This window comes from Aquarana catesbeiana, linkage group LG05 (genome assembly GCF_042186555.1).
Source record: "Aquarana catesbeiana isolate 2022-GZ linkage group LG05, ASM4218655v1, whole genome shotgun sequence".
NCBI lineage: Eukaryota > Metazoa > Chordata > Amphibia > Anura > Ranidae > Aquarana > Aquarana catesbeiana.
This window is the reverse complement of record NC_133328.1, coordinates 630,114,109-630,127,401: the sequence shown is the minus strand read 5'-3', so window position 1 is coordinate 630,127,401 and position 13,293 is coordinate 630,114,109. Positions and strand designations below refer to the sequence as shown.

General features: G+C 48.3%; 1 protein-coding gene across 1 annotated transcript; it reads right to left on the bottom strand.

Moving 5' to 3' along the window:
• Positions 1-2,873: 2,873 nt before the first annotated feature.
• On the bottom strand, positions 2,874-6,893 carry LOC141145541 (E3 ubiquitin/ISG15 ligase TRIM25-like). The gene has a single exon (XM_073632307.1). It carries the CDS (start codon positions 6,820-6,822, stop codon positions 5,230-5,232), a length of 1,593 nt encoding a protein of 530 aa, XP_073488408.1. The 5' UTR covers positions 6,823-6,893; the 3' UTR covers positions 2,874-5,229.
• Between the last annotated feature and the right edge of the window lie 6,400 nt (positions 6,894-13,293).

Sequence of the window (13,293 nt, the reverse complement as noted above, 5' to 3'; positions counted from 1 at the left end):
GCCACTTTAGTCATCTCTGTAGCTTCCCCCCCTTCATCACAGCGCAACTACCATCTTTCCCCACTTTTGGGGGAAGTACGGCTGCTGCAGAAGCGGTGGGTTCCCAATTAGGATTGGCGAATGCAGCAGGAAGGGCATTATGGGCACGACGGGCCTGTGTTTGTCTTCTTCTTGGTGGCAGCGGGACACTACTTGTGCTTGCCACCTCACCAGCTTGAACTGCACTTATGGGACTCGCCACGTCACCAAGTGTTACTGCAGTGCTGGTTTGACTACAACCGGGGTGTACTAGGCCGCTGGTGCTTGCCAGTTCACTAAAACGCTACCAAAAAAACTGTTAGCGATCGCAGGGATCAGGCCTGACTCTGCGAACTGCAGTTATGTGTTTAGTGTTTTGTAAGTGACAGTGATCAATCGATACTGCACTTGGGTGGGCTGGGCTGGGCGGAGGGGCAAAACGCAGGTGCTAGCAGGTATCTGGGCTGATCCCGCTAACACTGCGTTTTTGAGAACCCTAAACTACTGGGGACGCTAGTATAGATCTGATTGGATCAGATATTGATCCGTTCAGATACTATACCACTAAGGGAGGTGTATGCTGCGTGCGTGGGTGTTAGCAGTACTGGCACTAACCTGACGCTGCCTGGGGCGGCGCAGACCCTATCTGACCCTAAAACGTAAGTTATATCACCGGCGGGCGATTAGAGGGCTAAACCTTTATTCGGTAATAAACGGTGGGTGCCCTGACACTATAAAAAATAAATGAACTAACCAGCGTCACCCGTAACAGTTATACGGTGATCACTGGTGAAAGGGTTAACTAGGTGGCAATCAAGGGGTTAAAACCTTTATTAGGTAGTATATGGGGGTCCCTGACGCTATAAAACGCTGACGGCGAACCTAAATACTTGTCTCCCTAACTAGCGTCACCAGTGACACTAATACAGCGATCAGAAAAACGATTGCTTAGTGACACTGGTGACGGGGGGGTGATCAAGGGGTTAAAAATTTATTAGGGGGGTTAGTGTTGTCAATCAATTTCTGGGTCACATCCTGACTAATGGCAGCCCATTCTTGTCAATGCTTGGAGTCTAGTCAATGCTTGGAGTTTGTCAGAATTTGTGTTGTTTTGTTCACCTGTCTCTTGAGGATTGACCACAAGTTCTCAATGGGATTAAGGTCTGGGGGGGGTTTACTGGCCATGGAGCCAAAATGTTGATGTTTTGTTCCCCAAGCCACTTAGTTATCACTTTTGCCTTTTGGCAAGGTGCTCCACCATGCTGGAAAAGGCATTGTTCCTCACCAAACTATTATTGGATGGTTGGGAGAAGTTGCTCTCGGAGGATGTTTTTGTACCATTCTTTATTCATGTTCTTAGGCAAAATAGTGAGTGAGCCCACTCCCTTGTCTGAGAAGCGACCCCACACATGAATGGTCTCAGGAGGCTTTACTGTTGGCATGACACAGGACTGATGGTGGCGCTCTCCTTTTCTTCTCCCGACAAGGTTTTTCCGGATGCCCCAAACAACCAGAAAGGGGATTCATCGGAGGAAATGACTTTACCCCAGTCCTCAGCAGTCCAATCCCTGTACCTTTTTCAGAATATCAGTTTGCCTGATGTTTTTCCTGGTGAGAAGTGGCTTCTTTGCTGTCCTTCTTGACACCAGGCCATCCTCCAAAAGTCTTCTCCTCTCAGTGTGTGCCGATGTCCTCACACCTGCCTGCTGCCATTCCTGAGCAAGCTCTGCACTGGTGGTGCCCCCGATCCCCCAGCTTGATCAACTGTAGAAGACAGTCCTGGCGATTGGTGGACTTTCTTGGACGCCCTGAAGTCTTCTTCACAAATGCAGTGGAAATGTTTTTTTTATGGGATCAAGTTCATTTTCATGGCAAAGAGGGACAAATCTGATCACTCTAAATAACATTCTGTAGAATATGCAAATCACCATCATAAAAACAGAGGCAGCAGACTTTGTGAAAATGTCATTCTCAAAACTTTTGGCCACGGCCAGTGGCATCGCTAGGGGGTGGCTTTTGGGGCTATAGCTCCGAATCTCTGCAGGGGTCTCCAAGGGGAGGGGAGGCTCTCTGGGGAGCCTGATGTAAGTGGGGGGCCCTCTGGGGACCCTGATGCATGGGGGAGGCTCTCTGGGGACCCCAATTTAAGGGAGAGGCTCTCTGGGGATCCTAATGTAGGGGGGCTCCCTGGGGACCCTGATGTAAGGCGGGGCTCTCTGGGGATATATACACACACACGTATATTATATACATGTGTATGCCCGCCCAAGAGTATGACTTTCTTTACTACATTGCTATGGGCTCTAGCCCCAGATCTTTTGTAGACCTAGCAACGCCCCTGACCACGGCTGTATTGTATATATTTGAAAGCATTTGTACTTCACATTATTTCCTCACACCTGCCTAAAACTTTTGCACAGTATTGTACATGTACGCAGCAAAATGTTGAATTTAGATATTTCTTTTATAATATTGAACACTTCACATATTTGAAATAAACCTTATCAGTAATGCAAATGTAAAGGAATCCTCCAAAATAATGAAATAAAATTGGTCCGAAATAACGTAATTCAAATTTGAATTTAACCGAATTCTTAAACCTGCTTTGATTCTAATTAGGAAAACGTGGCCTGTCACTACCTTCATGTATCAATGGCATGCTTCCATCCCTGGTTATATTACAGAAAATTGGAGAACGGAGATGGGACTTTAAATGAAGCATGTCATTGTAGGTGATAAATATACATTAAATTATATTCATTTGGATTTAGTTTGATGTCGTTAACCCGTCCGGGTTGTCCATGATTGTTTTAGGCCTACACAAGTAGAATAAATAGAATACAGGCATAATCATAAAAGATGAAATATTTGTATTAATAATCACAATTTTATGCAGACAAATCAAGGGACATAAACTGATACAATTCTTGCAGAAAAATACGAGAGTCAAAAAATATATGACAATCCAAATTTTACATAAATCACACGATAAGAATACAAAATCAGAGAAAAAGTTAATTGAACTCAAGATAATAATAGGCTTAGCTCGGCACCCTTAGTTTATAACCCGACGCGTTTCTTGGTTTCCTGCCAGTCATCAGGGGTGGGATGCACGTATTTTACTAAAAAATCGCCGTGACCTGGGGGGGTCCCAAGAAATTCCCTTGATTTACAGGGATTTCCTCTCACTTCCTGTTTGGCTATGGGACAGGAAGTGAAGGGAAATCTCAACAATGGGACACAGATGGCAGAAAAAAAAAAAATCTGACGGGGTTATAACCCTCCCTTGATCTATCCAAAATGAAAAAACAAGTTTTGCCTTCAGTTCTACTTTAATGCAATTATGTATTCATTAAAAAGCTTATTTTTAAGCATAGAACTGTTGTATATATCTGAATTGGTCCTGATATCACTTCCTGTAATCACCTACACAGCAGCATGGGGGGGAGGGGCAGCACTCTGAGCCAATTAGAGCTTTACAGCTTTGTACACTTCTGTCTGACAGCAACAATAAACTACAATGAAGATAACAACCAACTTCACTTATTTCCTTTACTTTGGTCTATTAAATATACACTTGAAAGAATATTGTTATAACTATTCAATTAGTGTACAAATCACCCTGTGAATCCTGCCAGAAATCCAGTGCTGTCCTGTGCACTCTGCAGTCTGATATTAACCGCTTCCAGTCCGGGCCAATTCTGACATTCCTCTCCTATATGTAAAAATCAGCATTGTTTTGCTAGAAAACTGCCCCCAAACATCATAGATTGTTTAAAGCAGAGGCCCTAGAGAATAAAATGGTGGGTGTTGCATATTTTTATATTTGCACAGCGTCTTTTTAAATGCAAATTTTTTTGAGAAAAAAAAAAAGTAATGTATTTTAATACACACACAATTTTAAAACACAATATATTACCCATATGGTGAAATATAAAAGATGATGTTATGCTGAGTAAATAGATACCCAACATGTCACGCTTTAAAACTGCGTAAGCTCGTGGAATGGCGCCAAAAAACGACAGTACCTAAAAATCTACAGTGTACAGTACCATGAGTGAGTGGTGTCATCCTAGGACAGGAAGTGTGTTACTGGCAGGATCTCTAGGTAAAAACTGCAAAAAAAAAAGACTGAAAAATGAAAACCAATGCAGTCAGCACATCTAAGTATTGGCAAGCTGCAATAGTGTACATTACATTTTCTGCAAATTTAGAATAATCATTCAAATTATAATCAATGATAATAGTCTTATCCTGACCACTAACACTTAGGGCCGGTTCACACCACATGCAGTCCAGTGCGTTTTTTTTTCTGCATCAAAAACGCATAGAAAGTAGGTTATATGGTTTTCAATGGCATCGTTCACACCAGTGCTTGCAGTTCCAGTGCGTTCCAGTTGCAGAAAAAAAAGTAGAACATGCTGCATTTTTCCTGCACTGGACTGAACAGGAACGCTGTAAAACGCATCAAAAACGCACCGGAATGCACCAAAAACGCATTGCAACACACTTGTCCTTATTTATGGTTAAGAAAAAAGTGGGGGGAAAAAAAAGCACTGGACTGCATCAAAAACGCACTGGAATGCATCAAAAACGCACATGCAGAAAAGCACCTGGAACACATCCGGGCCAGTTTACATCATAGAAACGCAGTCCGGATGCGCTCCAGATGCTTTTTTAAATGCGCATTTTTGATGCAGTCCAGTCCAGTTCCCCTCCTTTTTTTTCTTAACCTTAAATAAGAACATGGGTGTTGCAGTGCGTTTTTGGTGCGTTCCCGTGAGTTTTTGATGCTTTTTACAGCGTTCCAGTACAGTCCAGTGCAGAAAAAATGCAGCATCTTCTACTTTTTTTTCTGCAACTGAAACGCACTGGAACTGCAAGCACTGGTGTGAACGATGCCATTGAAAACCATATAACCTACTTTCTATGCGTTTTTTGATGCAGAAAAAAAAACGCACTGGATTGCATGTGGTGTGAACTGGCCCTTAATGAACCCCTGAAAACCCCAAATCTTATTATTGTCACTATAAGAGAATAAATCACACTTTCCTGTGCTGAGATTTCTCAATGCTGTGACTGTTTGTGTTGGGAACCTTTAGATTTATGACATATGGAATATGAATCTTCTGCATTATTCCATTAGTTACAAATAATCAGATTCAGATTTCTGTGATGTCAGCAGGTTTGGGCAGATTTTCTGTTGTATTATTATTTCTCACGTCGCCTTTCACCCCCAGATATTGTTATAGAACCCATTTGTACATATAACCCGGCATGGAGGGGCTCAGTGAAGGTGGTGGTGAAGGTGTGGAGGTGTCGGATCGGGTCACACAGATCATAAAAGGACAGCTGCCCGGCCTCATAATCCACATAGATCCTGACTCTGTTACTGGAGAGATTGGGAGATATTCTGATCTGTTTATTGTCATGTCTTAGATAACACACACCTCTAAACCTGTGCAAACCCCAGGACTTGTTATTATATCCAATCCCTGACTGCACTCCTCTCCTCTCTATACTGGGATAACACATCCCGACTATGTATTGTTCTGCCTCACTGACATCCACTTCCCAGTAATGTCGCCCCGAGGAAAATCTCTGACTGCTTAATACCTGGGCCCAGTACTGAAATCTCTCCGGTGTTTCTGGACGATTCTGCTTTATATCTGACCTGGATACAGTTTTCATGTCATCTGATATCAGTAGATTATTCTGAGCTGTGTTCACATCCAGTAATATGTCTGAAGCTTCCTGTAAATAGAAGAATACATTTACCCCTTTTATCATATCAGATAACCCTGTGTGTAATGTGTGTGAGATTCCAGACACATCCAGATCCCCTCCATCATGGAGGAGTCTATCATGTCTCTCTCTGTCCTCATCATCTCCCTCCTCAGTATCACACAAGTCCCCTGTGTCTGATTCCTGTAGGACAGTCAGTGGGTCAGTCATGTTACACAGCTCCTCAATGTCCTCCATCTTCCTGGACAGATCCTCCTTCTTTATTTCCAGCTGATGGATCAGATCAGACAATGAGATCTGCTCTTCCTGGCTGGAGATGTTCCTCAGGACTCTCTTCTCCAGGTCCTCCAGATGTCTCCTGAGCTCTATGAACAGGGCAGTGACTCTCTCTGTTAGACCAGCTGATTTTTCTTGTACTTTTCTCCTGCGATCCTGCAGACTCTGGACTCTTTTCTCCGTCTCCTCTCTCTCTGTCATCAGTTTCTGCAGAACATTTCTCAGTTTCTGTTTCTTCTTCTCAGAGGCCTCATCCAGAGTCTCCACCTTGTGTCCCCGGTGTGCTCCGGCCAAACTGCAGGACACACAGATACAGGCAGAGTCCTCAGTGCAGTAATATTTAACAAGTTCTCTATGGATGGAGCATTTTCTCTTCTCCATGGAAGTGGTGGGATCAGTTAGGACATGTTCTGGTGACTTGCTGTGGACTCTCAGGTGATTATCACACAAAGAAGCTTCACAATGCAGACAGGATTTAACAGCAGGTACAGGAGAGTGATAGCAGTAAGTACAGAAGATTCCAGTCTTTCCTTCTTCCAGCTGAGTAGATTGGAAAGCCTCCACTATGTTACGTAGTGTTATGTTCCTCTGCAGTACAGGCCGATCCCGGAACTCTTCTCTGCACTGAGGACAGGAATAACTTCCAGACCCCTCCTGTGTATCCAACACACCATCAATACAGACCCGGCAGAAGTTGTGACCACATCTCAGGTTTACAGGATCTGTATAAATGTCCAGACAGATGGAACAGTCCAGCTCTTGTCTCACATCAGCAGACGCCATCGCTGACAGCAGAAGAGAGAAATGAAAGTGAAAGTCTCTGAGACTGAAAATCCAAAGGTCATCTCACATTTCTCGGCACAGGGTGGGGCTGAGCTGGTTTTGCAGCTTTTATCTTCAGGAAGTTGGAGGACAAATAAATGTTTATATTGAAGGTATATGTCCCTACATGTGAATAGTATTTTCACCCTCTATTGAAACTAGGCTTGGCTACTGAATCAAATCAGTGAATCAACTCACTACAGAGTTTGAATGAATCGAATCCATAAAATGAATCTGATTCAATTCATTGTCAAAGATCTGCCCCTTTCAGGATGTGTAGGGATCTGAAAAAACAGCAGCCTCAGCTCATGATTTGTAAAATTAGCTATAACACGATCGTGTGAGCCATCAAGACTTCAAGTTTCTGAATAAATCACAGAGCACACAAGATTTTCTTTTGTATGATGTCTGTGTGTGAAGCAGGCAGCAGATAGTCAAGTCAAGTCCAGTCTGTGAATGTCTCACTCAGGAAGAGAGCACACAAGTATCAACGTTATGTTTTGTACCATGAGATGTGTGATCCGGCAGCTCCTGAATGTATGAGTGACTCATCTGAGCACATTAGATTCATGAGTTGTGTGTGAGTTAGCAGAGCAGTATAACTCCTGACTCTATGAGTGACTCATCAGATCACATTAGATTCATGAGCTGCTTTGAGAAGTCTTTGAATGAGGCTCGGTTCACATTGGCGCGATCACGCGGGAAACCCTGCAGTTCGCGCATCGCACCTGACATGCAGGCAGTGCACACACTGCCCTATGCAGTTGCGAACTGCTGGAAGTGCCAATACAAAGTTAATGACACCCCCAGATCGGTTCGCATATCGCAGCGCAAACTGTTAATTTGGACAGGAATCGAATTGCATGGGTGTGTGAACACCCATGCGATTCGATTCTGGTGTAGACCAAAAAAAAAGGGTCCTGCACGACTTTGATCCAAATGTGAGGCAAATTCAGCCATACAAATCTGTATGGCTGAATTTGCATCGCACAGACATCGCATGCGATTTGCACAGATGTTGCACAGCGCACTAAACGCAGCACTGTGTGAACCCGGCCTAAATCACAGAGCCCACAATCATTCTGTATTTTAACCACTTCAATACAGGGCACTTATACACCTTCCTGCCCAGACCAATTTTCAGCTTTCAGCACTGTTGCAGTTTGAATGACAATTGCGCAGTCATACAACACTGTACACAAACTAAATTTTAATCATTTTGTTCCCACAAATAAAGCTTTCTTTTGGTGTAATTTGATCACCTCTGCGGTTTTTATTTTTTGCTAAACAAATAAAAAAAGACCGAAAATTTTGAAAAAAATAAAAGTTTTGCTTTTATTTCTGTTATAAAATTTTGTAAATAAGTAAGTTTTCTCTTTTACTGATGGGCACTGATAAGGCGGCACTGACAGGCACTGATGAGGTGGCACCAATGAGCAGGCACTGACGATGGGCACTGATATGCGGCACTGATGGGCACTGGTAGGTGGCACTGATGGGTGGCACTGATATGCAGCACTGATGGGCATTGATAGGTGGCACTGATGGGCACTCATGGGTGGCACTGATGGGCACTGATAGGCGACACTGATGGGCACTGAAAGGCTGCAAAGATGGGTTCTTATGGGTGGCACTGATGGGCACTGATAGGCGGCACTGATAGGCACTGAAAGGCGGCAATGACGGGCAATGATACGTGGCACTGATGGGCACTGAAACGCGGCACTGATATGAGGCACTGATAGGCATCCCTGGTGGCACTGGCAGGCATTGTGAGTGGGCACTGATTGGCAGCTGCCTGGGCACAGATTAGTACAGGGGTCCTCAAACTACGGCCCGCGGGCCACATGCGGCCCGCCGAGGACATTTATCCGGCCCAATCCACCCAGGGCCGGATTCCCGACAATCCAGGCTCGGGCCGGGGCCAGGTCGGCTCGGCTTCGGCAGGGAGCATATCCGCTCCGCTCAAGCCGCCTTCCTCACACCAGTAATGGAGGGCTCCGTGTGCCGCGCTGCATGCTGGGAAGTGTAGTTCCCAGCACAGTCCCGCACGGAGACAGGAGGCACGAAGAGTGACAGAGAGAGCGGAGGCTTCAAGCAACAGCCTACGAACAAGTGAGGACCCCACTGTCCCCCTGTCCACCCCTCTGTCCCCCTGTCCACCCCACTGTCCCCCTGTCCACCCCTCTGTCCCCCTGTCCACCCCAATGTCCCCCTGTCCACCCCTCTGTCCCCCTGTCCACCCCACTGTCCCCCTGTCCACCCCACTGTCCCCCTGTCCATCCCACTGTCCCCCTGTCCCCCCTCTGTCCACCCCTCTGTCCCCCTGTCCACCCCTCTGTCCCCCTGTCCACCCCTCTGTCCCCTTGTCCACCCCTTTGTCCCCCTGTCCCCCCCTCTGTCCACCCCTCTGTCCCCCTTCCACCCCACTGTCCCCCTGTCCACCCCTCTGTCCCCCTGTCCACCCCTCTGTCCCCCTGTCCACCCCACTGTCCCCCTGTCCATCCCACTGTCCCCCTGTCCCCCCTCTGTCCACCCCTCTGTCCCCCTGTCCACCCCTCTGTCCCCCTGTCCACCCCTCTGTCCCCCTGTCCACCCCACTGTCCCCCTGTCCACCCCTCTGTCCCCCTGTCCACCCCACTGTCCCCCTGTCCACCCCTCTGTCCCCCTGTCCACCCCACTGTCCCCCTGTCCATCCCACTGTCCCCCTGTCCCCCCTCTGTCCACCCCTCTGTCCCCCTGTCCACCCCTCTGTCCCCCTGTCCACCCCTCTGTCCCCTTGTCCACCCCTCTGTCCCCCTGTCCCCCCCTCTGTCCACCCCTCTGTCCCCCTGTCCCCCCTCTGTCCCCCCTCTGTCCCCCTGTCCCCCCTCTGTCCACCCCACTGTCCCCCTGTCCACCCCTCTGTCCCCCTGTCCACCCCTCTGTCCCCCTGTCCACCCCACTGTCCCCCTGTCCACCACACTGTCCCCCTGTCCACCCTTCTGTCCACCCCTCTGTCCACCCCTCTGTCCCCCTGTCCACCCCTCTGTCCTCCTGTCCACCCCACTGTCCCCCTGTCCCCCCCTCTGTCCACCCCACTGTCCCCCTGTCCACCCCTCTGCCCTCCTGTCCACCCCTCTGCCCTACTGTCCACCCCTCTGTCCTCCTGTCCACCCCACTGTCCCCCTGCCCCCCCCCCCCTCTGTCCACCCCACTGTCCCCCTGCCCACCCCACTGTCCCCCTGCCCACCCCACTGTCCCCCTGTCCACCCCACTGTCCCCCCCACTGTCCCCCTGTCCACCCCACTGTCCCCCTGTCCACTCCTCTGTCCCCCTGTCCACCCCACTGTCCCCCCCTCTGTCCCCCTGTCCACCCCGCTGTCCCCCTGTCCACCCCTCTGTCCCCCTCTCCACCCCACTATCCCCCTGTCCACCCCTCTGTCCCCCTGTCCACCCCACTGTCCCCCTGTCCACCCCTCTGTCCCCCCTCTGTCCCCCTGTCCACCCCTCTGTCCCCCTGTCCACCCCTCTGTCCTCCTGTCCACCCCACTGTCCCCCTGTCCACCCCACTGTCCCCCCCTCTGTCCCCCTGTCCCCCCCCTCTGTCCCCCTGTCCACCCCACTGTCCCCCTGTCCACCCCACTGTCCCCCCCTCTGTCCCCCTGTCCACCCCACTGTCCCCCTGTCCCCCCCTCTGTCCCCCTGTCCACCCCACTGTCCCCCTGTCCACCCCACTGTCCACCCCTCTGTCCCCCTGTCCACCCCTCTGTCCCCCTGTCCATCCCTCTGTTCCCCTGTCCACCCCTCTGTCCCCCTGTCCACCCCTCTGTCCCCCTGTCCACCCTCTGTCCCCCTGTCCATCCCTCTGTTCCCCTGTCCATCCCTCTGTCCCTCCCTTTGTCCCCCTGTCCATCCCACTGTCCCCCTGTCCACCCCTCTGTCCATCCCACTGTCCCCCTGTCCACCCCTCTGTCCATCCCACTGTCCCCCTGTCCACCCCACTGTCCCCCCCTCTGTCCCTCTGTCCACCCCACTGTCCCCCTGTCCACCCCCTGTCCACCCCTCTGTCCCCCTGTCCATCCCTCTGTCCCCCTGTCCATCCCTCTGTCCCCCTGTCCATCCCCCTGTCCCCCTGTCCATCCCTCTGTCCCCCTGTCCACCCCTCTGTCCCCCTGTCCACCCCTCTGTGCCTCTATCCCCCCCTCTGTCCATCCCCCTGTCCATCCCTCTGTCCCCCTGTCCATCCCCTATATATATTATTATTTATTATTCATTCTTTTATTCTTTTGCACTACAAAAAAGATGTGTGCATAGGAAATTAGGAATTAGTTCATATTTTTTTTAAACTATAGTGCGGCCCCCCAACAGTCTGAGGGACCGTGAACTGGCCCCCTGTCTAAAAAGTTTGAGGACCCCTGGATTAGTATTTCTCTGGGGGTCTAGGGGGGGCATACCTGGTGGTCCAGTGTGGATGGCCATCCTGGTGGTCCTGGGCGGCATTATGGTGGTCCTGGATAAGATCCGAGGGGGGCTGTGCTGATAAACAATCAGCACAGACCCCCCTGTCAGGAGAGCAGCCGATTGGCTCTCCTCTACTCGCGTCTGTCAGACGCGAGTGAGGAAAAGCCGATCACCGGCTCTTCCTATATTCATCGTGATCAGCCGTGATTTTACCTAGATCAGAGTTGCGGGGTGTCAGAATGACACCCCGCAACAACGATCGCCACAAAACGCACCCCCACGCAAAACGCAGTGGCCTAATATCCTGAGGACGTCATATGACGCCCAGTCAGGTTATTGAAACCACTTTGCCACCGTCATTCTGCTATATGGCGGGCGACAAGTGGTTAAAATGCACTGTGCATATATGAGCCGGCAGCATGACTCCTGAATCTATGAATGACTCAGTCTAGAGAGCTCAGTTCTCACAATGACTCTCTATTGAATGATGAGCTGTGTGTGAGTCAGCAAGACTCTGACTCTTTGAATGACTCACAGGTATACAATACAATACAATAACAGATACCTCTTGTATACAATAATTGTTGTTTTTTTTTTTTTTTGCTGTATTGCAGAGTTTATAGAATAGTTATTGCAGCAAAATAAAGTTACTTAACATCTAATATGCTGACTGTACTGACTGAGTGTATCACAGGACTGCAGTTATCCAGTCATATATCCTTCATCTTAGCTTTGAAGAAATGAGTCATGAGTTGATTCAGTGATTCGAATCATTTCACTGAACTGATCCAAATGAATCGACTCACTAAAATGAATCTCTCTGCCCAAGTCTAATTGGAACCTAAAGTGGAGTTCCACCCAAAAGTGGAACTTCCACTAATCAGATTCCTCCCCCCCTCCGGTGACACAGTTGGCACCTTTCAGGGGGGAGGGGGGTACAGATACCTGTATATTACAGGTATCTGTACCCACTTCCGGCATAAATAGCCGCAGAATCTGCGGTTATTTACGCCACTTCCTGCTCCCTCCCGCTGCCTGCTGGGAAACACACACGGGTCCCAGAGGCAGCAGGGAGCATTCGTATTGCGCGGCGCGACTCGCGCATGCGCAGTAGGGAACCGGGAAGTGAAGCCGCACGGCTTCATTTCCTGATTCCCTTACCGAAGATGGAGGCGGCAGCACCCGAGGACGAAGAGACGCTTCGGCCTCGGGTGCCGACATCGCGGGCGCCCTGGACAGGTAAGTGTCCATGTTTTAAAAGTCAGCAGCTGCAGTATTTGTAGCTACTGACTTTTAAAAAATTTTCTTTCGGCGGCGCTCCGCTTTAAAATAGTGAGAAAAAATAGTGGTGCTCAACTAAAATCATATGTGATGTATAAACTCACTCACTGAGAATATTAAATGTGCCAAAGTTATTGATAACACCATATATCAAGTGAAAAAAAGTGGTTCTCAACTCCAGTCCTCGGGACCCACCAACAGGCCAGATTTTAAGTATTACCTTGGGGAGATGCAGACTAGAATACTGCAATCACTGAGCAGCAAGTGATATCACCTGTGATGTATTTCAGCTATCTTGCAAACCTGGCCTGTTGGGGGGCCCTGAGGACTGGAGTTGAGAACCTAAACACAACAACTATTATACTTCATATATCACCCTTGTGACAAGTGAAAATGTATATATATTTTCTTTTTAAGTGTATCCACTTTGTGAAAAAGTTCATACAAAAAAAGAAGAAAAGAAAAATTAAAAAATATATATATTTTTTAGTAAAAAATAATAAAAACAGTTCCAATGGTGATTCCAGTGAAATGCTCTTCTAATCATCCACCACTTACCGAAAAAATATGCCTCACACTCTCGTGATTGGCAAACGTGCCTTAAACCCCACAGATAGGGTTATACAAAATCTTCAACCTCCAACCGTGTATGTAAGGGATCTCTCCACATGCAAATTATAAAGATACTCCAATAGTGTAATAATGTAA